A 26,677-nucleotide genomic window follows, 5' to 3' on the forward strand; every position below is an offset into this window, starting at 1 on the left:
TGAATCTGGAACCTTCTGCATGCAAACCACGTAGTCTGCCATGGAGTAGAGGTCCCATAGTCTGAATTCTGGCACCCTGAAAAGTTGGTTTTTACACTGGAAGGCAGCCTCTGGAATGTGAACTTTGGTTCCATTGATGACCTTCTGTAGGTTAACATCAAATCTACTGTCTGGGTTCAGGCTAGTAGGAATTCTAGATAGCAGCTGTGATATTTGTGTGGTTGTGGTGAGTTTAGTCTTGCAAGAGTCCAGGCAGGAATTGGATCCAACAGTATCACATAGATTTTATTCCAGCAAAAGCTGTGGATGAACCAAGGTCTTAAGTACTACTGCAAGGGGGTGGAGGTACAGGCCCCTCCCCATCAGGAGTCTGCTGCTTGTACTTAAAGGAGCCATGCCTGACTATCGCAATGTGTACTACAGCGCGTCTGAGGTGGTTCAGGGTCTGAGGCTGAATGTGAAGACCAGGTTGTTTCTCGTGGTGAGCTGACTGGCTTAGACTTGATGCTCCTCCTGCACATCAAAGAGGGCTTCTGTAGGGGTTCCAACTGTGGTAGTATTAAGTGCCCAGCCCCCTCCCCCTTGAATCTTTAGCCTTAGAAGGAGACTGCATGGCGGTCCATGAGAAGTTTGCAAGGAAGTGGTGTTGTGTTTACATTGGACCTTTGATTTGCAGAAGTTCCAAATGCATAGCTATGGTTGGAACACATCTTGCAGCACCCTTGCTGAAGGGAAGCGAGTCTCAATCTGCTCAGTGCCAGGATGACGGGTTACCTGGGAATGTGGTGTACAGTGGGTTGGATCCAGTGCAAAATTTCCACTTACATTAGGGCTCTTAGGCAAGCCGAAATGCAGGATAAAGCCCATAGTTAGCCAGTTGGACTGAGTTTAACTTACAGTATTCCCACTTGCATTTCCACTTGTGCAAGATCTTGTGCAGTTTCTGGTCACTGTAATATATAAGGAGGAAGACGCTAGGTAGTACACAATATCTAGTATGAACACAACCGCGCTAAGTCCATTTATGTTTCTGCTTGTGTATCACTGGGCTGAGCTTTGTGATGAAAAGGATGGCAAGATAGAAATATAATTAATAAATAGATCTGATCGTGTTGCTTTTACTTGCAGTTTGACAAAAGCTCTTACCTTGAAGTCTGCGATTAATTTTAAAGGCTCTATTAATCTTGAATTCATACTCAATGTGCTGAACAATTGTTTCTTGCTTTGAGAGGAAAAACATTGCGAAATCATCTTGCTCGCCTGTTTACAATTTCACATGGCCACTTAAAACAGGAGGATATTTTGTTGGTGAAAACTGATTTTATGACCTATTTCTGTATGAATGATTGTAGCCAGACTTTGAAACTGTTCTTGATTTCGTCCTGCCTCTCCCCGCTCCCAGTGCTGAAATCTTGACAATACGTCTCATTTTGTTGGTTTTGCCAAATTTGGTAACTTTGAGCACAGCTGTGATTTGAGTCGCCATGCATAGAAGTTTGATGTGTATATTACCAGCCGCCTGTATTTCACATAGAACGTAAATAAATCTTCCAAGAAAAGTAATTCATTTTTATTTTTCAACAGGACTGACTGCTGCTTCAGCCCAGATGATAAACTACTTGTTACTGGTACTTCTGTTAAGAAAGGTGGTGGCCATGGAAAACTTCTTTTCTTTGAGCGGGAAACATTTAAGAAGGTGTACGAAATAGATGTCACAGATGCGGTAAGACAAAGTTCAGTACATAAACAAACCTGGATATTTTTCCCATGCCTGAGAATTCGAACTCTGTCCGTCCTCCTATATATCCAACTACTATTAATTCTATTATTTAACCTACGGGTATGTAGCTAAATGCATGGTTGAGATTCAGTGAGATCATTTTGTATAGTGTATTGTCGAAGGCTTTCACGGCTGGAATCACTGAAGATGCCAGCCACAGATACAGGCAAAACGTCAGGAGAAAATGCTGCTAGAACATGGCCATACAGCCCGGAAACCACACAGCACCCCATTTTGTGTAGGTTGAACCACGATGATTGCATGGTCTCTGGCAACCCCCCCACCCCCTTAAACCCTCAAACCTCAATCCCCATAATGATGCTAATTAATTATATAATTATATACTACAGTCATGTGATTGCCTAAATTCAGTGTTTCTTAAAAAAAAACCTTCGCATTAAATTTTGAGGTAAGGAAGCTTGATGAACATGGAGAATTAAACAATGGGGCATAATGAGGGGAAAAATGAATATTTTACAAGTTACCAGAGTACTGGTTGAGGTTCATGAATTCAATTACCATGGAATAACTTTCAGCAGTCTAGTAGTGATGCAGGTCTGCCCAGAATCCTCCTTCCAGGTTAAATGGTAGAATCTTTCTGCTTACCGTTTCTACTGGAAGGGCAAGGCAGCTCTCTGTAGCTACAAGAATGTCTTAAGAAAACCTTTGCTATGCGGCAGGCCTTTTCTCCACTTGATCAGTCCCATGTATGCCTGCCAAAGAAGACCACTCAATGAACAACAGTTGCGTATTAAGTGCAACAAGTTTTTAATGCACGTTTTCTGGGATACAAGAGAAGGATGGGTTCCTGCCTCTTATCTTTATCTGTTCTAGTACAGTGATGGTAGGCTAGATGCTCTGCTGTACTTTCAATGGTTTCGAAAGGATGATTTAATAAGACCTCTAATTTAGAGAGATTATGTCCGTGCAAGTCTGGGAAAGTAGAATCTCTGGAGCATTTTTTTTCCATTGTGCATTCTATAATGTGACTCGCTCTAAGACCCTTTGCCTATTGTTGAATAAAACCCAGGGCATTCGGGATCAGCAAGGATGGACAAGCTTCTTGCCGATGAAATCGCATACATTACCAGTCAACTTCCTAAATTCTGTGCAGTAATTTATAAGGTTTAAACCTGAGCTGAAGGAGCAATCTTGACAATCATAGTTTTCTTTTAAATGGTAAATATCTAAAAATGTGTAATTTTAAGTAAAGTTTCTTTTGGTAGATATATTTTAAACTGAATCCTTGTTGACTGGGGTCCTTTGATATATTTTGGATGTGAGTGTTTATATTGTCTTCCTGTCAGCGACTGTAATAAATTAAGCTAATATTACTTTGGAAGAGTTGAGTATTAACGTTTGATTCTGTAGCTAGTCTATATATATAAAAAAAACAAACCGTCCGTTTGTGAGTCATGCTCTAACTCTGAAACTACTGGACGGATTGCTTTCAAATTTTCACTCAATGTGCCTTTCCAATGCGGGCAGGTTTTCGGATATTCACATTGCTGAAATTCAATACCTTTTTCCTGGCACACCAGGCCATGAAGCTGGTTGTGTTTAACTGTCACCCTTAGAATGTTCGTGCAGCATGTCTGTCACCCTTAGAATGTTCGTGCAACCTGTCTGTGGCCTGAGGCCTTGGCATGCCCTTAGAAGGTTCACAGAGATGGCCAGAGATGATCAGTGAAAACAGTAAATAGGTAATACTGTTAGGTAATACGAGTGGAAGTGAAACACATACACACTTTGCCATGTGAGACGTCAGGTGGGGTTCTCCCCCCACACACGCAGGTAACTTTCACTCTCTGTGCCTCACCCACTACTACCACACAACACACATACTCTCATACACATCCAGCTCATCCTCACACACCTCACTCTGCCCTCCCTCACATCCAACCACCACTTACCCACTTCCTCACCCATATTCGCCACAGCTCTCTTTTACTAAAAGCGAGCTGGAGTTTGCCTTTTTCTTCTAAGACAATCCACGGGGTGGGGGCAAACCACTACTGGCTCAGCTTCTTTTGCACGTGGCCCTTTACGAACCCAGGGAGCTGCCCTTGATCTGAACGCCTCACCACCCTGCCTCTGCTGCCTGACTGGGATAGCCTGCTTGCCCCAGTTCTGCCTTACCCAAGCCAGGACTGTGCATGTCAACCAGCCTCATGGACAGCGGGATTCGCACTCTGGACAGTCCCATTGTGGAATGGAAAGGGTTACCTTATATTAAAAAAACAAGACACCACCATATAACAATGTGAATTGAAAAGGGAAAGAGAGATTCCATTTGACCACCCCAAAAGACTATGCTGGGGATCATTGGACCTGAATGGACATCTGTGTGGGTTGCGGACTGTGATGAGAAGGACAATTGCCACAGCAACGCGTGGCCGGGCCCCGCTAGTTTATCATAATTTGTTTTAATATGATGTAATTTTGAAGGAAATGTGACAGAAGAAACACCTCCCAATATCCAGACATCATATATTGCTCTTCAACCTTCCATAAATAATCTTATTGGCTGAAGCAGAATTCAAATTTGGCACAGTTTGCAGAGTACAGGGAAGGGAGTTATCATGAGCATGTTTTTCCACTATGAACAGAATAATAGAGCTCATTAAAGTCAATTATAAAATAATCCTAATGGGTTTAGCATATGAAAAGGGATGTGAAGTATTTTCTCGTGTCAAATTCAAATGATAAAGGAAATACAGTTTTTACAGCTGTTCAGACATCAGGGAAGGCCCAGCCAGTATAGATTATTTTGAAATGTTTAAGGGCAGTAAACTTTAATCTTTAAAACTGCTTGGGAAATATTCAGTACGGGTTGGCCTGTAAGTGAACCTCATGCTTAATGGAAACTTAATGGCTACTTTAAATGCTTGACCAAGTAATGTCTAGCATTCCTTTCTGTCATACCAAGCAAGCCTTTTGTCCACCTCTTTTCTTTTAAGGTTTTTTTTAATGGGAGAGCACATTATTATTCCAGACATTCTGTTGTAATCACACAGGCTTGCTGTCAGTATTATTAGGTTTATCTGAAGGCGCTTTGCCCAGCTCAAGCCACGCTGAAGCAAAAGGGGATATGAACAGACCCTGTTGGCTTGCAGCTCTCGAGATATTAAGCCCAGCATTTTGTGAACCAACAGTGCCCATGGGTGGGCATCATCATTACCAATAAAGGTAAAAAAGTTTTTGCTAGGAAGGTTGCCAACTTCTAGCGGGGGCATGAAGATCTAGAAATTATAACTTGTCTCCAGACTATAGAGGTCAGTTTTTTGGAGAAAATAGCTGCTTTGGAGGTTGCATTGAAAGGTACAACATCCTACTAAGAGCTCTCCTCTCCTTAAACCCTGCACCCAAAAGTCGCCAAAATTTTCCCAACCCTGAGTTGAAAACCTTAGGTGTGAGGGTGTGTCTCAGTCTAGCACAGTGATGGCGAACCTTTTCAAGACCGAGTGCCCAAATTGCAACCCCAAACCCACTTATTTATCGCAAAGTGCCAACACGGCAATTTAACCTGAATACTGAGGTTTTCGTTTAGAAAAAACTGTTGGCTCCAAGGCATGCAATACCCAGGAGTAAGCTTGGTAGTAGTCGGTGGCTTTGCTTTGAAGCAACCATGCAACTCTTCCAAAGGGTGAATCACGACCCTAGGAGGGTTTACTCAGAAGTAAGCCCCATTGCCAGCAACTGAGCTTACTCCCAGGTAAAGGATCGTTCTTTAGTTCTTCCCATGAAAATCAGTGGGGTTTAACAGCGCTTAACAGGGTTACCTACACTGCTTCCCCAAAACTAGGTCTTAGGTTTAATGCTAATAATCGAGCCCAGCAGCCCAGGCCAGCCTAGATGTATGTGTGTGCGGGGGACACTCTGTTTGCGCCTGTGCCAGAGGTTCACCACCACTGGTCTAGCATAACTGAGAAAAGGAGTCTTAGGCAAGGTTATCCACAGAGAGACTGGATCAGTTCTCAGTCTCAGTGAGTTTTGTGGGAAAACGTAAATGAACAGCCATCTTTGATATGCTCAGAACCTGTGCTAGATACTGGGATTGCATGCATCCTTTTATCTCTCCCTCTATTACATTTTTATCCTGCCCATCTTCTGAGGGACTCAGGGCAGCATATGTGGTTTTCCCCCTCCATTTATTACTGTGACAGATGGGTTAAGCTGAGGTCTGCGGTTGCAGGCTGCCCAGTTCAGGCTCCCCCCCCCCACCCGAGGAGAAAGGTGGGGTAGAAATGAAGAAAATGAATTAAATATTTGATGGTCACACCACCAGGAAAAGATTCATGGCTGGGTAAAGTATCAAATCAACTTTTTTGCCAAGTTCCATGGCAAAAGGGATGAACGTTGTGTGTCTTTGCGTCCCTCAGGAGTAACTGTCACCTTCATTTGGAATTTTCTGACATCTTGGCATTTGATGTTTAATGGTATGGATATCTTAATAGATGTGGGTATGCTTACCATCACTCTTGAATAAAACAAAAATGTCTTCTATTTCACGGTATGCGTAGGTAGAATTTTGGCATCCATTCTAATTATTGCTGTCATTGTAAGAGCTGTTAGAGAATGATATTGACATCTAAGTCAGAACTGCCTGAACTGGGCAGCCTGCAACCGCAGACCTAGCTTCCCTTTCTCTGATACATCCGGTAGACATTGGAACACATTATGTATGTGCTTTAGCTCCCACTCCCATTTCATTGCAAACCTATATGTCTTCCAGTACCATGTAGAAAATTCCTCTTAGTTGATTCCAGTTCAAATGATACTATTTCACCACATAGTTTTGTAGTCCAGTTTCCCAAGACAACTATTCCAGTGGTTTCCTAGTCTCTTGAGCATTTTAAATCTGACAACAGTATATTCATACCATTTTAAATAATTTTTCAGATTTCATCTTATTTATTGTAGTTGGCGAATATCTTAGGATGAGCTTCTGTGGAGCTTCACACTTGAATTATTTGGGTTGTCTTTTTTTAAGGCAAACCTTTAGCATAATGTTTGAACGTGCAGACAGTCTGTCTATCACTGAAGGTCATAATGGATGTTCCTGCTCATCATGGTGGAATAATTGTGCATGCCTTTTTGGAACAGAATGATGGTATATTTTTCCATCCCTACCAGTATTTTGAAACAAATCCATTTAAAATAAGTTATTTTATAACCTGGTGTTTTGCATGCCAATTTAAATGAGATTAGCCCAAGGTCACCCAGCAGGCTCAGGTGGAGGAATGGGGAATCAAACCCAGTTCTCCAGATTAGAGTCCACCTGCTCCTAACCACTACACCATGCTGGATCTCAACATAGCAGCAACAGAAAAGGCCTAGTTTTCAAGGCTAAATAAATATACCACATTTCTGCATTCTTAAATAAAGTGCTATGTTTCATATTTTTTATTTCAAGGAATGTAAATACCGTATATACTCGAGTATAAGTCAAATTTTTCAGCACATTTTTAATGCTGAAAAAGCCCCCCTTGGCTTATACTCAAGTATATACAGTAATTCCAAGATGGCTGCCAGAACTGTGGCACACCGAAAAAGGAGATCACACCAGCTGTGGCAGAAGCATTTTGCCTGCATCCAACTTTGAGTATTAAATTCACCATTCCCTTTTGTGTTTTTGTGTAAAGCTAGGCTTGTAAATCTTCCAGCTTTGAAATTTACCAGTAGCTGCTGCATTTCCCTCCCTAGACTTATACTCGAGTCAATAAGTTTCCCAGTTTTTTGTGGTAAAATTAGGTGCCTCGACTTATATTCGGGTCGACTTATACTTGAGTATATACGGTAGATTATTTGTAACCTGCCCTGTCCACAGGCACTTTATACTTTAGCCTTTAGAAACATACTGTGTCTCCTTGGTAAAAAATAAATAAATACTGAGTAAGATGTGGGCTGATATGAGCTTTGGGCTGATCTGTCATCAGTACGCTGATGACACTCAGCTCATTCTGTTGATGGAGGGGGGAGCTGCCGTCACCCCTGCAGCTCTACAGCAATGTTTGGAAGCGGTCGCTGGATGGTTGCAACAGAGCAGGTTAAAACTTAATCCATCAAAGACAGAGATCCTTTGGCTTGGTCGGGGGGGGGGAGAGGCTGGGGATTTCCAGCCACCAGTGCGGGAGGGGGCCATATTGGCACCGGCCTCCTCCGTCCGCATCCTGGGGATCCACCTGGATTCGTCTCTTTCAATGGAGACCCAGGTGGCCCATATAACCCGGGTTGCATTTTTCCATCTTCGACAGGCCCGTCGGCTGGCTCCCTTCCTCTCCAACACTGACCTAGTCACTATGATCCATGCAACGGTCACCTCCATGCTAGACTATTGTAACTTGCTCTACGTGGACCTTGCCTTGCGTTTGATCCGGAAATTAAAACTGTTCCACCATGCGGCGGCTCGCCTGCTCACAGGAGGCACTTTTCGAGAACATATCCAACCTGTGTTGCGCCGCCTGCATTGGTTGCCGGTTGAATTCCGAATCATCTTCAAGGTGTGGGTGTTGACCTTCAAGGCCTTACGCGGCCTGAGACCCTCGTATCTTCGGGACCGCATTACTCCATATGTCCCAGCCTGACCTCTGCGCTCAGCAGAGGCCAATTTACTGGAGGTCCCTGGCCCCTCGATGATGCGGTTGGCCTCCACTCGGGCCAGGGCCTTCACGGCTCTGGCACCAGCCTGGTGGAACACCCTACCACCTACTGTCTGGGCCCTGCGGGACCTTAGAGAATTCCGCAGGGCCTGTAAGACTAAGTTGTTCCACCGGGCCTTTGGAGAGATCAGCCGCTGAGGGTGCCCCAACCCCCCCCCCCTGGTTCCATGGATCCCTAATGCCATCGGGACCCATTACTCTGTTTTGGGAGGGTTAGGTAAGGGTTTTCTGGGACGCTGTTTTAGGATTTAATTGTCGTTTTAAACTGTATGTATATGATTTTATATGAAATTTTATATTGTGCACCGCCCTGAGCCCCTCGGGGATAGGGCGGTATACTAAATTAATTAATTAATTAATTAATTAATTAATTAATTAATTAATTAATTAATTTAATAATAATAATAATAATAATAATAATAATAATAATAATAATAATAATAATAATAATAATAATAATAATAATAATAATAATAATAATAATAATAGTGTGTTTATCTGAACCTGGCTGGCCCAAATCAATCTTTGATTTAATTGCACCTAAAAGAGTAATCAATAGTTGATTGGCTATAGATCAAGACAACCATCATTTCCAAAATGTTTAGAAATGTGTTTCCATGGTGAAATATATAAATACTCCACCTAAACATTAGGAAGAACTTTCTGACTGTCAGGGCTGTTCGACAGTGCAATTCACTGCCTCAGTGGGGGAGTCTCCTCCTTTGGAGGTTTTCAAACAGAGGCTGGATTAACATATGTCAGGAGTGCTTTGATTGTGTGGCAATCAAATTGATTGATTCCTGCATGGCAGGGGGTTGAACTTGATAGCCCTTGGTCTCTTCCAACTCTATGATTCTAAGATTCAATCACCCGAACCTGGATGGCCCACGCTAGCCCAATGCAGTCAGAACTGAGAAGCTAAGCAGGATTGGCCCTGTTTAGTATTTGGACTGAAGACCACCAAGAAATTTCATGGTCACTATTCAGAGAAAGGCAATGGCAAGTCTTCCATGCTAGTCTCTTGCCTTGAAACCCCATGAGAAGAGGCCATTACTCAGTTAACACTTTTTATCTTAGTTGTGTTGCATGATAAAACTACCATGACATTTTAGGGTTAATATATATATGAGCCCCTCGGGGATAGGGCGGTATACTAAAATAAATAAATAAATAAATAAATAAATAAATAAATAAATAAATAAATAAATAATAGTGTGTTTATCCAAACCTGGCTGGCCCAAATCAATCTTTGATTTAATTGCACCTAAAAGAGTAATCAATAGTTGATTGGCTATAGATCAAGATAACCATCATTTCCAAAATGTTTAGAAATGTGTTTCCATGGTGAAATAAATATATATATTTATATATTAATAAATATATATATTTATTACCCCTTGCCCTCCACCATACTGAGAAGTTAACAGTGCCACTTTAACAGCCAGTGTGATGTAGTGGTTAAAGTGTTCTACTAGTATCTGGGAGAACTGGGTTCAAATCTCCACTCTGCCTCGGAATCTTGCTGGCAGACCTTGGGGTCAGCCTAATTTACCTCACAGAGTTATTTGTGAGGATAAAATAGAGGAGAAGAGAACAATGTCAGCCATGTTGGATCCCTGTTGGGGAGAAAGGCAGGGATGAAGGAATGAAGTAAACGAAAAAGCTAAATGAATTCTAAGCAGGTATACTCAGAACCTCACATAGGTCTATTCAATGGAATAGGTCTATTCAGTGGAATAAAACACCCTGTAAATTCAATACTGAAACAACCCCTGGGAAATTTGCCTTCTGAGCAATATGGAAATCTATGACTATATAAAAGTACTGCAGCACTGATACTTGTATTCTGCTAAGTTTTTCACGCGAGCCATTTCCACTTGATCTCCCCTACCACAGCTCCTAAAGATCGGGGGACCCTCCCTAGCTGCATAAAAGATTTGGCACAGAAAATAGGCAGCCTCTCTGGGTGAATGCCTCAGGTGTTTTCAGACATACGCAGAGAACACTTTTGAATCCCCACCTCTAAAGGAGGTTTAAATGGCTGATCATTCTGGTCTGTCAAAAAAGGATTGGAGATTTTGTGTGTTGTTGTTTTTTTAAAAAAAGAAGCGTGTAATTGGAGAGAGCCTGAACATCCCTGTCAAAAATCTCCCTTTCTACATTCAAAGCCTTTGTCGCTTCCAGGCTTCTTATCTCACTGCAGGAGCGGCCATGCGCAGCAAATCGGAACAGGCCCCTTCAAAAAGACCCTGTGGTGCAGCCTCACTGCCACTGAGGCAGAAAGAGAAGTTGGCGCTTGTGAGGCAAGCATTTATGATGGTTCTTAGCCAGAAATGTTTTCTTAGCCCCAGTTGCTGCTGACAGCTTTATGGCTTTCTGACCCACGCCACACCCCCTAAACTAGATTCTTTAAGCCATCAAACTCGTGCCAGATAAGCCTTGGTGCTAATGCGTTTTTTAGCACAGGGCCTATCAAAGAGATGTGGCTGACTGACCAGCGTTTTTTGTGCTTCAGACTTAATATATTTCTCTGTCCCCAGACTTCAAAGAGAGACACTTGCTCCCAGACGGCCTTTAGGCCAGAGGTCTACTGCCTGTCTCATTTGCCCTTTCCAGAAAGTAGCCTGTCTCCATTGGGAAGAGACCGTGCTTCACTTACACTTTTTGACGTGATCAGTTTTATAAATCTGACTCCTCAACTGACAGTTTTCTTAGGACTGAGCTTCAGTTTGCCAAGCCTAGCTTATGTTAAGTCATGTTTCAAAAGGTTGAATCTCCATCTGTACAGGGAAGCTGTTAGGTTTCTGAATTTTTGAAAATAAAGGAAGGGGAGATATTCAGTGCAACCCTGTGCATGTTTTCTGAGAAGTCTTATCTATATTTATGTAGATATTTGTACCCCTGCAACAATCCTTTGATGTTAGACTGAGACAGTGACTGTTCCAAGGTCACTAGTGATCTTACTGGCAGCCAAGATTTATCTGTTTTGTTTATTTGTTTAAAATGTTTATTAGCTGCCTTTCTTCCTTGAAAAGCTCAAGGTGGCTTACAAACATAGGATCCCAGTTGTTGGTCTGACCTTTAACAGTACATCATGCTGGACCTCTGTTGATCATAGAATCATAGAGTTGGAAGGGACCACAAGGGCCATCAAGTCCAACCCCCTGCAATGCAGGAACACACAATCAAAGCATTCCCATCATATGCTGATCCAGCCTTTGTTAAAAAAACCTCCAAAGAAAGAGACTCCACCACTCTACGAGGCAGTGTTGAGTTTCATGGGGTTTACTTCCTCCCAAGTATACTTAGGTTTCCAGCTCTATATCATCTCTGTCTCTGTCTCTGTCTCTGTCTCTCTATAGATAGATAGATAGATAGATAGATAGATAGATAGATAGATAGATAGATAGATAGATAGATTGATTGATTGATTGATTGATTGATTGATTGATTGATTGATTGATTGATTGATTTCATTTTTATTTATTGGATTTAATATGCTACCCTTCCCCTACTGGGCTTGGGGCAGCTCACAGCACATATATAAAACAATTAAAACAACTGATAAATATCTACAAAAATATAATAACATCAATTGGTGTTCTAAATTTCCAGTTCAGTAAAATTTAAATAAACAGACAACAACAGCACCAAGGGTCCTCCTCCTCCTCCTCATCATCCAGTCCATCATGCTAGGCAGCATATCGGGCAATGTGTTCTCCAGCATTTCCGGTCTTGGGTGAGGGTCCAGATGGACTGGATGATAAAATATGTAGTCAGAGATCGAAGATTGGAACGGGAGGCCTAGATGGTTAACCGTGGTTGCTTCGACCATCTGTCTGGTCCAATTCTGTCTTATAGACCCTGCAGAACTGTATAAGGTCTTGCAGGGCCCCGGTCTCCTCAGACAGAGTGTTCCACAAGGCTGGGGCCAGAGCTGAAAAGGCCCTGGCCCTGGTTGAGGCCAGCCAGACTTCCCTAAGGCCAGGGACTACCAGTAGGTTGGAATTTACTGATTTTGGTTGCGGTCCTAAGCACACTTACTGGAGAAGAAGTCCCATTAATTTGCACTGCATATGCCTGCTTCAAAGGCGGGTATAACATGAGTGTCATCCCTTATTCCTACCCCTCCCCCCACACACAAAAGTTGTACAGCATGTGCTAAGGACTTGAAGGATAGACAGTGTCTTTGATGGCCATGGAGCCTGGTCAACATGAATATATTATTGTATTATTACTATTATTTATTAAATTTATACCCTGCCCTCCCCCCATAATAGTGGGAATCGGGGTGGTTTACAGCACGTTCCAGGTTCAAAAAGTTTGGGCACCCCTCCTCTAGTGCAGTGGTGGCGAACCTTTGGCACTCCAGATGTTATGGACTACAATTCCCATCAGCCCCTGCCAGCATGGCCAATTGGCCATGCTGGCAGGGGCTGATGGGAATTGTAGTCCATGACATCTGGAGTGCCAAAGGTTCGCCACCATGGCTCTAGTGTTTATGTAGATCTTTTTTGAAGGTACAGAGTGCTTCCTGTTAGTGTGACTTTCCCAGGAGTTGCATCTAGAAACAGTTCATAAAATCTTCACAGTATATTATTTTATTTGACTAGGTCTTTGGGAGTGGAATGAAAGCAGTCATCAGTACCACGTGTTCAAAAAAATGGCAGCAGCTTTTTACATAGTGTGCAAAAATTATACATACAGCAATAATGTATTTATTTAAACAGCACAGTGGTAATTTATGTCACAGCAGTGTACATCTTATTTACTTTGGGTGAGGGGGGGTACATCATTTCTTCATATGTAAAATATGCTTTTCCGACAAAACTGCCCTGTTTCAAAGATTAGGGGGTGGCACTGGTGTAAATCCATTGTTTTGTGCTAGTTCATGCTAAACACTATAAGTCTAATTGCTTCCTTCTGTTGCTTTTCTGTAAAAAAACAAAACCTCACTGCAGAAGTGCCCCTTAGATCTTGTAACTGGCTGTTAATTACGGTTCTTTACAACTTCAACTCAACTAATTTGTCTCTTGGGTGCTGTTGGGGTTATCAGCTGCCTCATTTGCAGTGTTATTGTAGAATAAGCATTAAAAGGAAGTAAAGCTTTTCCCACCTCCTAAAAAGTATTCTAGCCTTAAGTGGGTGAGCAGATTCAAGCAAGGTTATAGCTATCCAGGCCCTTTAGCAGTCAGAAATATGGGGCTGCTTACTAGCCCCTGTAAAATCTGTTGATGTGAAATTTCTCTCTAGTGTACATCAGGGAGCATCAGCATAGAACTGAAAATACAAACAAAATCCCACAAACAAACCTGCATTTTTGGCACCCACCACAAGGGGTGCCCTGGGCAACTGCCCACTTTGCCCAATGGGAGGAACACCTCTGGAGAAAATGGCTGTTTTGGAGGGTGGTATCTAAGCCTGATACCTCATTGAGATCCCTCTGCTCCCCAACTCCACCCTTCCCAGACACCACTCCCAAAATCTCCAAGCATCCCCCCCCCTCCGAATTAGGTAACCCTAATCTAGGAAATGTTGTAGCATTTATGGGGGAGGGCGGTATATAAACCCAACCAACCAACCAACCAACCAACCAACCAACCAACCAACCAACCAACCAACAAATAAATAAATAAATAAATAAATGAAGAAAACAAATAATTAAATCTGAGGAAATTAAATGTGTTTTCTACACAGCCAGTCCTTAAAAGTGATGTCCTGTAATCAAAGCATTTATAGCAGAACTTTCTCATCCAGCTCCTCAACTGAAAATGGAGATTAGGATTCCCCATGTTCAAAGGTTAAAAAAAGTATGAACCCAAAGGAAAGAATGCTTGAAGATCATTCTTTAGGTGACCTGACCACGTAGATAAAAATCTGCTTGAAGCTTGTTAAAGAGGAATCTGTTTTTCTTGCTTGTTCCATATGATGGCTTAATTCGTTTACTTTTCAGTCAGGGTCTGTGGTACACGCCAGCTAATGAACCTTGCTGAACACTCAAACAAAGCGTACTGAACTTTAGGATTGGAGAAAAGTGGGAAGGTTGACCAAATGGTCTGGAAATTGGTAATGTGATACGCCTACAGAGTCTCTTTTGGTCTGCAAAGTGGGTTTTTTAAAATAATATAATAGTTTAAGAGTCTCTAGGGTCAAATTAAATTTAATTAGGCTCCAAACTTATGTTAAAAATGTACTTTATGTTCCCTTGTTAAATATATTCGCAGGGGTGTCACACTCGCGGCCCTCCAGATGTTCATGAACTACAGTTCCCATCAGTCCCTCCCAACATGAGCATTGGCTCTACTGGCAAGGGCTGATGGGAATTGTAGTTCATGAACATCTGGAGGGCCACGAGTTTGACACCTGTGCTCTATAGGTATGTGTGTGTGTGTGTGTGTGTGTGTGTGTGTGAGTGTGTGAGTGTGTGTGTGTGTGTGTGTGTGTTATATAATACATACATAATGCATTAACTTAAATTTGGAAGTCTCTTTTTGGTCTTTTCCAGCTGGTCAAGGATCATGGTTGGTGACACAAATTATATTTCTGAATGCTGTGCTTGATTACTTGCCAGTTTGGAGAGGGTCCCATGGTTGCTTTTTTAAACTTTGTCTTGAAAAAAAGCATTTGTTGACATTGTTCAACAATGTCAAAATACTGTTTTTTTTCAAAAGCAACCTTGACTTCTGTTTGCCTAATTAAGCAAATTTGTGTAGCCTAAAGGGATTATTAGTTTTTTTTTCTTTGAGGACCCTCATGATTAAATGGTTTAGTTAATAAAATACATGAGAGCTCATGCAATACTGTGCTCTTCATACAAATATCATTTACTATTTTCAATGAAGAAAATAGAACATGCGTTTTTAACCCATTTTTCTCTAAAACATCTTTTTTGCAAAGTCGGCTATAGATTAATAAAATAAAACAATACTAGTTCAGCACAACATAAATACCCTAGCCAAATGCTTTGGAAAAGAAGAAAGCTTTCATAATCTGTGAGGTGGAAACAAAAAATTGAGTGAAAGGGATACATCACACAATTTTTTTTTCAGAAAGGAAAATTTGGGTTGTAGTTTTAATGTTTGTGAAACATTTTTGGTGGGTTTTTCAATATTGCATTGGTTGAATTGTTCTTTGAATTTCACTGTTCTGTTATTTCGTAATCCAGTTCTATTGCATTGTTTGTATTGCACCAGTCATTGCTAGGTCATTTCTTATTCTGTAATCTGCCTTGAGTCTGATCAAGAAAGGTGGATGAAAGTGGAAGAACAATTTTATAAGTTGCTTTGGTTCCCCTTGAGACGGCCGTAGGTCATAAATGCCTAAATAAATATTCAACAGCTGCAGTGCCAGGACAAAAACGTCCTGCCTCTTGTTACCATCAGCCATAGTTCCAAAGATGGCAATATGCAGAGTAGGTCTTCTCCTTAACGCTGTAAGGAGATTCATATGGGAGCAGATGCACAGTTAAAACGTAATATGAGTGGCAGAAGCGTGAATGCTTATTGAATCACGTTTCTAAGAGGTGGAACTTCTCACTGGCTTTTGCAGAATTCCATTGTGCTCCAAATTTAGCACATGCGTATAATACAGAAGACCTAACCTGGGTAGCCCAGACTAGCCTGATATCGTCATACCTTAGTTAATTACTTGGTTTGGGGACCACCAAAGTGGGCCGGGGCTGCTAATGCAGAGGCAGGTAATGGAAAATCTCTGAACATCTCTTGCCTTGAAACCCTACAAGGTTGCCATCAGTCCAGGGGCGTACCAGCCTAGGGTCATGTCACGTGAGGTCACGTGAGGGGGTGCCAGATGCTTCCCTGACATGGCGAAACGGCATGCGCTCCCCCCTGCCGTGGTACCCCGCTCCCTCCCTCCCTGCCACCCGGCTTCTGCCTTCCCCAGGTCCTGGGGAGAGCAACAGCCAGCCTCCAGGGACACTGGGGTGGGCGACGCTTCATCCCCCTGCAACTGGGTGTCTGCCCTCCCCAAAGCTTGGGGAGAACAGGAGCCAAGCCGGCCTCTTCGGACATGTTATGGACTACAGTTCCCATCATCCCTTGCCAGCATGCTGGCAGGGGATGATGGGAACTGTAGTCCATAACATCTGGAGTTCCACGAATTTGACATCTGTGGCTTAGAGAGTTACAAAAGAACTATGACTGGCCTAACATCACTGAGCAGGCTTCATGTGGCAGAGTGGCGAATCAAAACCAATTCTACAGACTGGACTCTGCTGCTTTTAACCACTACACCAGTGGTGTCCAGCTGTGGCCCGCCAGTTGTTTCTGGGCTACGATTGGGAATCGTGGTCCATGAACATCTGGAGGGCCACAGTTGGACATTCCTGCACTACACCATGCTGGCTCTCAGCTTCGTTTTGTAGTTTCTTCTAAAGAACTGCATTTTGTGAAGCTGAGATTTGAACATCACTGATTGAAACTATTATTTTTCAGAGTGTTGTCCGTTGTCTCTGGCACCCCAAGTTGAACCAAATCATGGTTGGAACAGGAAATGGATTAGCTAAAGTATACTACGATCCCATCAAAAGTCAAAGGTACGTCATTTCAAAATACAATTTAGCCTGTATAACTACTTTTTAAAATGTAGGAGTATTACTTTTCTCCACATTCATAGTTCCATTTATTAAGAAGATAGGAAAAGCTCTGCTGAATGAAAGGAGAAGCTTAGACATCATTTCTATGTCTGCATTTCTCCCTGGCATCCGAGAAACTACCTTTGAACTTTCCCAAGGTAGCTATCTTTATTTTTGCTGTCTCCCCCCCTCCCCGGATTCTTTTCTTTACAGAGGAGCAAAGTTATGTGTTGTGAAGACAAAAAGAAAAGAGAGACAAGCGGGCACTCTCACACAGGATTATATTATAACACGTGAGTAACTTTTTAATGATTGCGAAAGACAGAACTTTGACTCTCTTATGCATTCCAGAATCACACCTTTCAACTGCAAACAAGTCCATTCCGATACTTAATTCCTGCTACAGCTGACCCAGCCTTACATCAATAGATTCAACCATAATTTTGGAAATGGTTCCATCTTCTCTTGTGTATGTCAGTTAAAAGGCATTATGTTAATTTGTGTGTGTGTGTAATTTTTTTCTTTTAATATTTTAATTTATTAAAACAAAGACACAACAATGAAAGGAAATATAAAATACAAAGATACATATAATACACAACCATCACTTTCCCCTTTGCAGCCATGACCCAGCACAGGGCAATTATGGCATTAATTCAATCTGTTCTGTTGCCAGTTCTGGTCTCTGCATAGCAGCTGACCATGGTAGGTCTAATCTGAATGTCTCTCTACTTCTCTGGTAGACTGTTAATTTCACAAAGGCATAGATTGTGAAGAGGTTGTTTTGGGTACAGTATCAGGCAAATTCACACTAGCCTGACAAGGGCCTTTGATCTCCAGATCAGAAACCAAAAGGCTTTGAATAAATTACCCAAAAGGAAGATAGTATCCAAACGGTGGTAGAACAAAGAACTGGTTTACAGTGTGGCCAGGAAACGGAGTTTACCTGAGTACCAAAGAGAGGGAACAAAGGATATTTTAATCCAGATCGGGGAGGAGAAAGGACCTCCTACAGGAGAGAAAGGGGAGATATAAATCCAAACTCCTCTTTCCTCTTCTTCCTCTTCTTCTTCTTCCTCTTCTTCTTCCTCTTCCTCTTCCTCCTCCTCCTCCTCCTCCTCCTCCCTCCTCCTCCTCCTCCTCCTCCTCCTCCTCCTCCTCCTACTACTACTACTACTACTACTACTACTACTACTACTACTATAATGATTGATGCCAGTGCACTACAGAGGGCTAGAGAAGGACTGGGAAGACTGGAGACTTGGATTCATATTGTGAAACTTGCACTGTGACTGTGGACCACAGTCACCCTCTTTCTCTTAGCACTTTTTGTCTTCATGAGGTTATGGGGAAGATAAAGGGGAGGAGGGGAGAATAATCAATGCCGCCCCTTGGAGGAAGGGGTTGGACAGAAATGGAATACAGATGATCTAAACCTAAGCCCTCTATCTCTAAATAAAGAAAAGTTTCCTTACTTCTTTTAAAAAATGCAGCTCACGCACTTCCAATGTTTCGTGAACCACGCCAGAGAAGTACAAGGAAGCAGCTGGAAAAGGATCGGCTGGATCCCATGAAATCTCACAAGCCGGAACCTCCCGTAGCAGGACCAGGTATGATCAGCTTTTCAGTGCTGGAAACAAAAAGTTGCTGGTGCCAGAATGTACGACGGGTTGCTATGTACAGCGTATAACACTTAAAAGCTTGAAGATGTCTCTGTACTTGGACAATACCTAACTTTTTTCCCTCTTATATGAATGCAGTTTGCTCCCTTCATCATTACCTCATCTCTTCTGCTCATTTAATTAATTTTTCCACCATGTACATCTGTTCATTTCCTCTCTCTTTCCTCTATTAGGTCGTGGTGGCCGGGTCGGCACTCACGGCGGGACTCTGTCTTCGTACATTGTCAAGAACATTGCCCTGGATAAGACTGATGATAGCAACCCCCGGGAGGCCATTTTACGGCATGCCAAGGAAGCTGAGGAGAATCCGTACTGGGTTGCCCCAGCATATTCAAAGTAAGGAAACTTTTCTTAAAGTGGGTGGGGCGGGGGGGGGCAAAGAACAGAGTAAGCCATAGGTGTCAAACTCGCGGCCCTCCAGATGTTATGGACTACAGATCCCATCATCCCCTGCTGGCACTGTAGTCCATAACATCTGGAGGGGCGCGAGTGGGAACTGTAGTCCATAACATCTGGAGGGGCACGAGTGGGAACTGTAGTCCATAACATCTGGAGGGCACGAGTGGGAACTGTAGTCCATAACATCTGGAGTGAGTGAGTGGGAACTGTAGTCCATAACATCTGGAGGGCGCGAGTGGGAACTGTAGTCCACAACATCTGGAGGGAGCGAGTGGGAACTGTAGTCCATAACATCTGGAGGGAGCGAGTGGGAACTGTAGTCCATAACATCTGGAGGGCGCGAGTGGGAACTGTAGTCCATAACATCTGGAGGGGAGCGAGTTTGACACCTGTGAAGTAAGCTGTAATACCGTGTGTCTGAGAGTCCTGGTGAACTTGAATGTAAGCAGATGACTTGCTTAACAACACCGTTCTCTGCCTTTTCTGGTTTGTTGCCATTAACAAGGAGTTCTTTTTAGGGAGTCCGTTTTCAAAATGTCTTGGATGAAATAAAATGAAAGCTTTCTAAATAAAATGCCAAAAAAGGATACGGATATTTAAAGGAAGAGACTTGGGGCCTGTTTACCCACTGAAAGGCTATTAAAGTTAATGGTTGTGGGTGGCCGTCATCTGGTGGATCTTGTTCCTAACGTTTCACCTGCATCTGTGGTTGGCATCTTCAGAGGTGTATCACAGAGAGAAGTGTGTCTGGACATAGCATGTAACAGACTTCTCTCTGTGATACACCTCTGAAGATGCCAACCACAGATGCAGGTGAAACGTTAGGAACAAGATCTACCAGACCACAGCCACACAGCCCGGAAAACCCACAACAACCAGTTGAATCTGGCTGTGAAAGCCTTTGACAATGCTATTGGAGTTGACGGAAGGAAGATTTGGGGGGTGGGGAGGGATGTCAGAGAAACTGGATGAATTCTTTACATTATTTTTTTGATATGTAAAATGGTGGGGCATTTGCCTGTGCTGATGCAGCTGTGCTCAAGGAGGGTATTAGAAATAAAATGGAAATGCCAACACAGTTGGGGTGAAAAGGGCAAATCCTGAGCTAGGAAGCAAAGAGACTGCAAACAAGACAGCCAGGTATTGTAAAGCCCTTCTACAGGTCTGTAGTGTAGCTGGAGTTAGAATACTGCATGTGACTGTGTTCCCAGTATCTCAAAAACAATATTGTCGCACTAGAAAAAATACAGAAAAGGGCAACAGAGATAAACGTAAGATGCTACGCTTAGGCAGAAAAAATGAAATGCACAGATATAGGATAGGTGACACCTGACTTGACTTCATTACATGCAAAAGGGATTTGGGCGTCTTAGTAGACCACAAACTGAACATAAGTCAGCAGTGTGATGCGGCGGCCAAGACGATTCTGGGCTGTATCAATAGGAGTATAGTATCTAGATTGAGGGATGTAATTGTACCTCTCTAGTCTGCATTGGTTAGACCTCATCTGGAATATTGTGTACAGTTCTGGGCACCGCAATTCAAGAAGGATATTGACAAGCTGGAATGGGTCCAGAGGAGGGCAACCAAAATAGTAAAAGATCTAGAATCCATTCCCTATGAGGAGAGACTTAGGGAGCTGGGTATGTTTAGTTTGGTGAAGAGAACGTTGAGGTGACATGATAGCCATGTTTAGATATTTGAAGGGATGTCATGTTGGTGAGGGAGCAAGCCTGTTTTCCTACTGCTCCAGAGACTAGGACCAGGAGTAATGGGTTCAAGGGGAAGGAAAAGACATTCCACCTAAACATCAGGAAAAACTTCCTTACAATAAGGGCTGTTCAGCAGTGGAATGCACGTCCTCGGAGTCGGAGTGTGGTGGAGTCTCCTTCTTTGGAGGTTTTTAAAGAGAGGCTGGATGGCCATCTGTCAGGAGTGCTTTGATTGTGTGTCCTGCATTGCAAGGGGTTAGACTTGATGGCCCTTGGGGTCTCTCCCAACTCTTTGATTCTATGATTCTAATCATTACAACTGTGCTTTAGTTACCTGCACACCTGAAGTAGCTTTTGTACTTGACAGAACGTTTCTGAAAGGTTGCTAGAAACGATGGGATTTTAAGTAACTTTTTCTTATTAACGAGAGAAAATTTACTAATTGTTTAATTTTCTCCTCATCAGGATAGTAACCACCTCCACCTTCACCCTTCAATGCCAACACAGTGCCTTTCATTCTGTCACACTAATAGAGATCCCTTAATGTGTTTGGGGCCTGTTCGCTTCATTGATTGCATATCAGATTTCACCCCTGACACCTGCAATGTAATGAACATGAAAGTTTTAAAGCACAGTAGTAACTCAGAAGGTACTGTCTTGCAGATGGGTGGCTCAGATTACAATTTCTTGTTAGGAAAATAGGTGGCTGAGAAGTGGCTGAGACGTAAATCCAAATGGTGGTTCATTTGAGCCTCAGATGATAACGATGATGGGAAGGGAACGCCGATTAGCAATCTAATCAGGGTGAGGTGCCAACTTAATTAACAGTAAGTTGTTGCATGTAAAAGGCTGGTTATTGCGTTGTTGCAAAGCATATTTCAAGAGAAATCTTTTTCTTTTGATCACAGTATCACAGTTTCTGTTGTATCAAAGTAATAAACATTACAGCAAAAATTTCAGGTTTGTTTTTTGTTTTGTTTTTGTGTTTTTCAGTTTTTGGCCTGCAGGGGGTGCAGTTTTTAGGCTAGCAGCACCAAAATTTCAGAGAGTTTTCAGGGGACTCTCCTGATGATACCACCCAAGGTAGGTGAGGTTTGGTTCAGGGGGTCCAAAGTTATGGACTCCCAAAGGGGGTACCCCTGTCCCTGATTGTTTCCAATGGAAGCTAATAGGAGATAGGGGCTACACCTTTGAGAGTCCATAACTTTGGACCCCCTGAACCAAACTTCACCAAACCTGGCTGGTATCATCAGGAGAGTCTCTTAAAGATACCCTGAAAGTTTGATGCTGCTAGCCTAAAAACTGCGCCCCCTACAGGCTGAAAACTGAAAAACACTAAAAGTACAAAAACATCAACGAACATGGGGGGGCAGCAAAACTCAGATTTTGCACTGGGCTCCATTTTCCCCAGCTATGCCTCTAGTCAGGCACTAGCAAAGGATCTTTTGTCTCACTGGCTTTCCCAGCTCTGTGTGAAAATGCATTCCCTATATTCTTTTGCTATTTGGACCTTTACAAATCCCCTTCCCTCAGTGAGCAGAGCTTTCGTTCAGGTGTTTTCTTCCTTATATGCGCTCACATGTTTTACTGGAATGAATCCAAGAAGGAAACCAACAAGTCTTCCTCATTGAGTTCTCCCGGAAGGGATTCTGTCTCTATCTCTCTTTTGCTGTTGGTATATTTATACTTTTTGAGCTAGACTTGCTGCTTGTGTGTAATAATTCCTAATAGCCAAATTTGCTTGGTCCCATTTTGTGCTCTTGCATCTTTTCCCCCCTTTTTTAACTTTTAATCTCTTTGCGGCAGAGAGCTGTCCGGTTTATTTGATGGTGACCTACTGGTAGTTATATCGTTTTCTATAGCGGTTGGTGGCACATTAATAAGCAGTGGTGTATTTCCCTAGGGACAGGGGGTGCCCTCTGTCCCGGGTGACTTTGATCTGGTCACGTGGGGGGGGGCACGTAAAATCGGCCTCCCACGTGACCAGGAAGACGGCAAGGCAGCAGGAAGTCCTGCTGCCTTGTCGCCTTCTGGTGCCCTCGATCCTGCCCATGCAGAATAATGCACTTTCAGTCCACTTTCACAATTGTTTGCAAGTGGATTTTGCTATTCTGCACAGCTACAAAGTGCATTGAAAGTGGATTGAAAGTGCATTATTCTGCATGTGCGGAAGTAGCCCAATGTTTTAACAGCTGGTTTGAATGGCCAAAGTGGCAAATTCAAGATGCAATCCTTATTAGGCTTTGGCTAGTTTAAAGCAGTTCTTAGCAAAATATAGAAGCACAGTCTTGTGTATTATGGGTACCTCAGGATCTGCTAAACATAATTGTAATTCTGCTCAGTACTTTTTATGCCTTTATAGTGTTGTAAAAATATTATTGTTCATAAAGCCAGAGCTATGTGGGTTTGATTTTCATAAATTACCTTCTAGGGTTGCTTAACAGTAATTTAATACTGTACTAAATCCAGTAGTTTCTTTGGCTCTGCTTGCAGTTCACATTTCATTTATTCAATTTATACGCTGCCCTTCGCAGGCTCAGGTTGGCTTCTGAGATTAAAAAAACCATTAAAATATAACATTAAATGCATTAAAACACAGGTGGCGATTGAATATCTTAAAATAATCTAAAAATTCAGAAATTATATCCCAATCAATAAATCCAGGCCAGTTAAGGAAGGGTGGGAGGGGAGAGGGAGGCCATTAGATGCTCAACCATGTGGCAGGTGGAACAGCTCTGTCTTACAGACCCTGCGGAATTGCATCAGATCCCGCAGGGTAGGGCCCTGGTCTCATTAGAAGGAGTGTTCTGCCAGATTGGGCCCAGGGATGAGAATGCCCTGACCCTGGCTGAAGCCAACTGGATATTTTTGGCGGCAAAGATCACCAGCAGATTGTTATTTCCTCATCTCAGTGTCCTTCAGGGGATGTATTGGGAGAGATGGCCCCGTAGATACCATGGCTGTATAAATGATTAAGCACTTATTAAAAATGTGGAACTGGATGTTGAAATGGTTTGCTAAACATATCATCTTTAGTAAAAAACATAATCAGGATTTGCTGTAACCAGAGGTGGGATCCAGCAGGTTCTCACAGGTTCCTGAGAATAGGTTACTAATTATTTGTGTGTGCCGAGAGGGGGTTACTAATTGGTGATTTTGCCACATGATTTTTGCCTTAGTTATGCCCCCCTCTCAGCAGATGCACGCAGAACTTGAAGCAGTCTAGCAGGAGGTGCACCGGCATGCGTGGCAGCCTGAGCCTGCATGCATTCGTTTCCCACCCAAGGACTGGCGCAGTGGCTGCGTCCTTGCCACAGCCCCGCCCCAGGAATGCCCAACCACGCCCCCATCGTGCCCCGCCCAGCCCCATTGGCGCTACACCACAGTTTGAATCCCACCACCATGGGAACCTGTTACTAAAATTTTTGGATCCCACCACTGGCTGTAACTTCATATTATTTGCAGGTGCCATTTTGAGCATCCTTCCCCTAGGTGGAGATTGTGTGCTGGATAGAACATGTGCTTGGAAATCTTAGCCACATAATGCACTGTTGCATGGCAGTAGCTGAGCAGTGTGTTGTACAACCTGTGATCAAGAGCAGCTTGTCTGAACAGTGGGAACTTGCAGTTACAACATCAGTACTTTGAAAGGTCCAAACTCTTTGTAAACTTGTGCTAGAGTTGGGTCATTATATGTATGGTTGTGTAGAAAGAGCATACAACAGAATCCTTCCCTGGACCTAGCCATAACTAGTCATGGGACAGCTTTTGATTCTTCATTTGCCTTCCTTATTCAATGGAAAAAGTGAAACCAACATTTCATTTTTGCTTTCCTTTTATTTGTCTCTGCAGCATTACTATATGATCTTTTCCCTTCCCTGCTTTAATTCCTCTGTAGGACTCAACCAACAACAGTTTTTGCTGAAGTAGAATCTGATGAAGATGAAACAGACGACAAGCCAGAATGGAAAAAACGTAAAATCTGAAGAATTTTAATTGGAGGAGTCTCAGAAGGAAGCTGGAATTAAGCTGAATTATTTTTTCCTTATGCAAGAGAAAACAAATTTCTGCAAGCGAAATGGCTTTCATGCACACGGCTTGAAAGAATGCCACCGTAAACTAGAATCGCTTAGCATTATATGTGCATTTTGTAAACAAAGTTCATAAATAAAATCTTATTTTTTAAACTTTGTTTTCTTTTAAAAGCCCCTTTTTCCCTTTAATTTTTTTTTTGCTAGAGACTGTTCCTGGGGAATCTCTAGGTTTACTTGATGATACAGAATTTTCATAAACATTCCAATGATTCAAAGAACAAAGCTGTCAGATTGTTTTCAGTCCTACTTCTATGAAGGAAGGGAAAATTATATTTGGGGTTAATGCTGGCCATAGGACCGGAAGTAACTTTGTGGACCAATCCAACAATCTGAAAGAGTTCCTTTGAAATGATGAAACAGTGTGTCAGAGAGTCCAAAACACTGTATGGAAAAAGTTGAGCCACACCAAGACATAATTTGAATTGTGCTTTCTCATTCCTGGAAGCCAGTCATTATAGTGTGGTTGCCAACTCTTGGTTGGGAAATGCCTGCAGATTTTGGGGGTGGAGCCTTTGGAGGCAGAGTTGGAGGAGGGGCTATAATGCCATAGAGTCCACCTTCCAAAGTGACCACTTTATCCAAGTGAACTGATCACTGTCACCTGGAGATCAGCTGTAATCCCAGGGGGTCCCAATTCACCACTTGCCCTCAAAAGACTGAAAGTGTTGGGGATAGATTTATCTCTCTGGGGAGGTTGTTCCACAATTGTGGGGCTGTCACTGAAAAGGCCCTTTCTTGTTTACTCACCAAAACTGCTTCTTGGAGCGATGGGACAATCAGGAGAGCTTCTCCCTGTTATTCCTGGACAGTTGGGAGGAGATGGTTCTTCAAACATCCTAAGCCAGTAGGACTTTAAAGGTCAAAAACAATACCTTGACTTCAGATGGAGAGTGGATGGATAGCCAATGTAATAGATGTAATGTCGGGATCACGTGCTGCCAATAGCTGGTGCCAACCAGCCGTCTAGTCACAACATATGGCCTCCAAACACTCTTCACGGCAGAGGTGGGATCCAACCAGTTCTCACCACTTCTCTAGAAGTGGTTACTAATTTGGTTACTATTTTTTTCTGAGTGCTGAGAAGGGGTTACTAAAGCAACCTCCCTGCCCAATATGGACTGGAGGCGCGTGTGTGCGGCGGCGCCACTGTTTGAATCCCACCACCACCGGAATCTGTTATTAAAATTTATGGATCCCACCACTGCTTCAAGGGTAGCCCCAAGTACAGTGCATGGTAATAGTCCAGCCTAGATGTAACTAAGGTATGGGTCACTATCATTAGAATTGACTGACCCTGGAACAGACAGTTGATGCAAGCTAGACAGAGCAGCCACCTGGTTTTCTAAAATGACTGCTGTACCAAACATATCTTCTTCCATCATCACAGAATGGTGAATAGATCCATCACAGTGGCTTAATTTTTTTCACCATGTAGCAAAACTTGAAATCTTTGCCGTGTGATTTTGCTCAGTTTACATAATATCCAAAATAAAAGATATAAAAAGAGAGAACCAATGCTGCTTTGTATTGTACATCAAATGCTTACTTTTTCAACCTAAGTGTCACACTGACTGCTCTGCTTGCTGTCTGAACTGGTTCAAGCACATGCTTTTGAAAGAGAAAATTCAGGATCCTTTTAGATTTGACAGTCATTGTTCAATCTAAGTTCGGTTTGGGGATTTTTTTTCTAAGTAGGTCTAGTCCAGAAAAAGCATACGGAGGTCATTCAAGGACTGTGTTTCTGGCTTTATGTGA

General features: G+C 42.7%; 1 protein-coding gene across 1 annotated transcript in view; it reads left to right on the forward strand.

Annotated features, from left to right (window-relative positions):
* Positions 1-25,015, forward strand: part of WDR70 (WD repeat domain 70) — a 122,173-nt gene extending 97,158 nt beyond the window's left edge. The window contains exons 14-19 of the mRNA XM_048504237.1: positions 1,585-1,723; positions 16,896-16,996; positions 17,249-17,328; positions 18,529-18,645; positions 18,891-19,053; positions 24,727-25,015. Coding sequence (XP_048360194.1) covers positions 1,585-1,723; positions 16,896-16,996; positions 17,249-17,328; positions 18,529-18,645; positions 18,891-19,053; positions 24,727-24,814 — 688 coding nt within the window. The 3' untranslated portion in view covers positions 24,815-25,015. The remainder of the gene's footprint in view (positions 1-1,584; positions 1,724-16,895; positions 16,997-17,248; positions 17,329-18,528; positions 18,646-18,890; positions 19,054-24,726) is intronic.
* Positions 25,016-26,677: the final 1,662 nt, after the last annotated feature.

This window comes from Sphaerodactylus townsendi, linkage group LG07 (assembly GCF_021028975.2).
Source record: "Sphaerodactylus townsendi isolate TG3544 linkage group LG07, MPM_Stown_v2.3, whole genome shotgun sequence".
Lineage (NCBI taxonomy): Eukaryota > Metazoa > Chordata > Lepidosauria > Squamata > Sphaerodactylidae > Sphaerodactylus > Sphaerodactylus townsendi.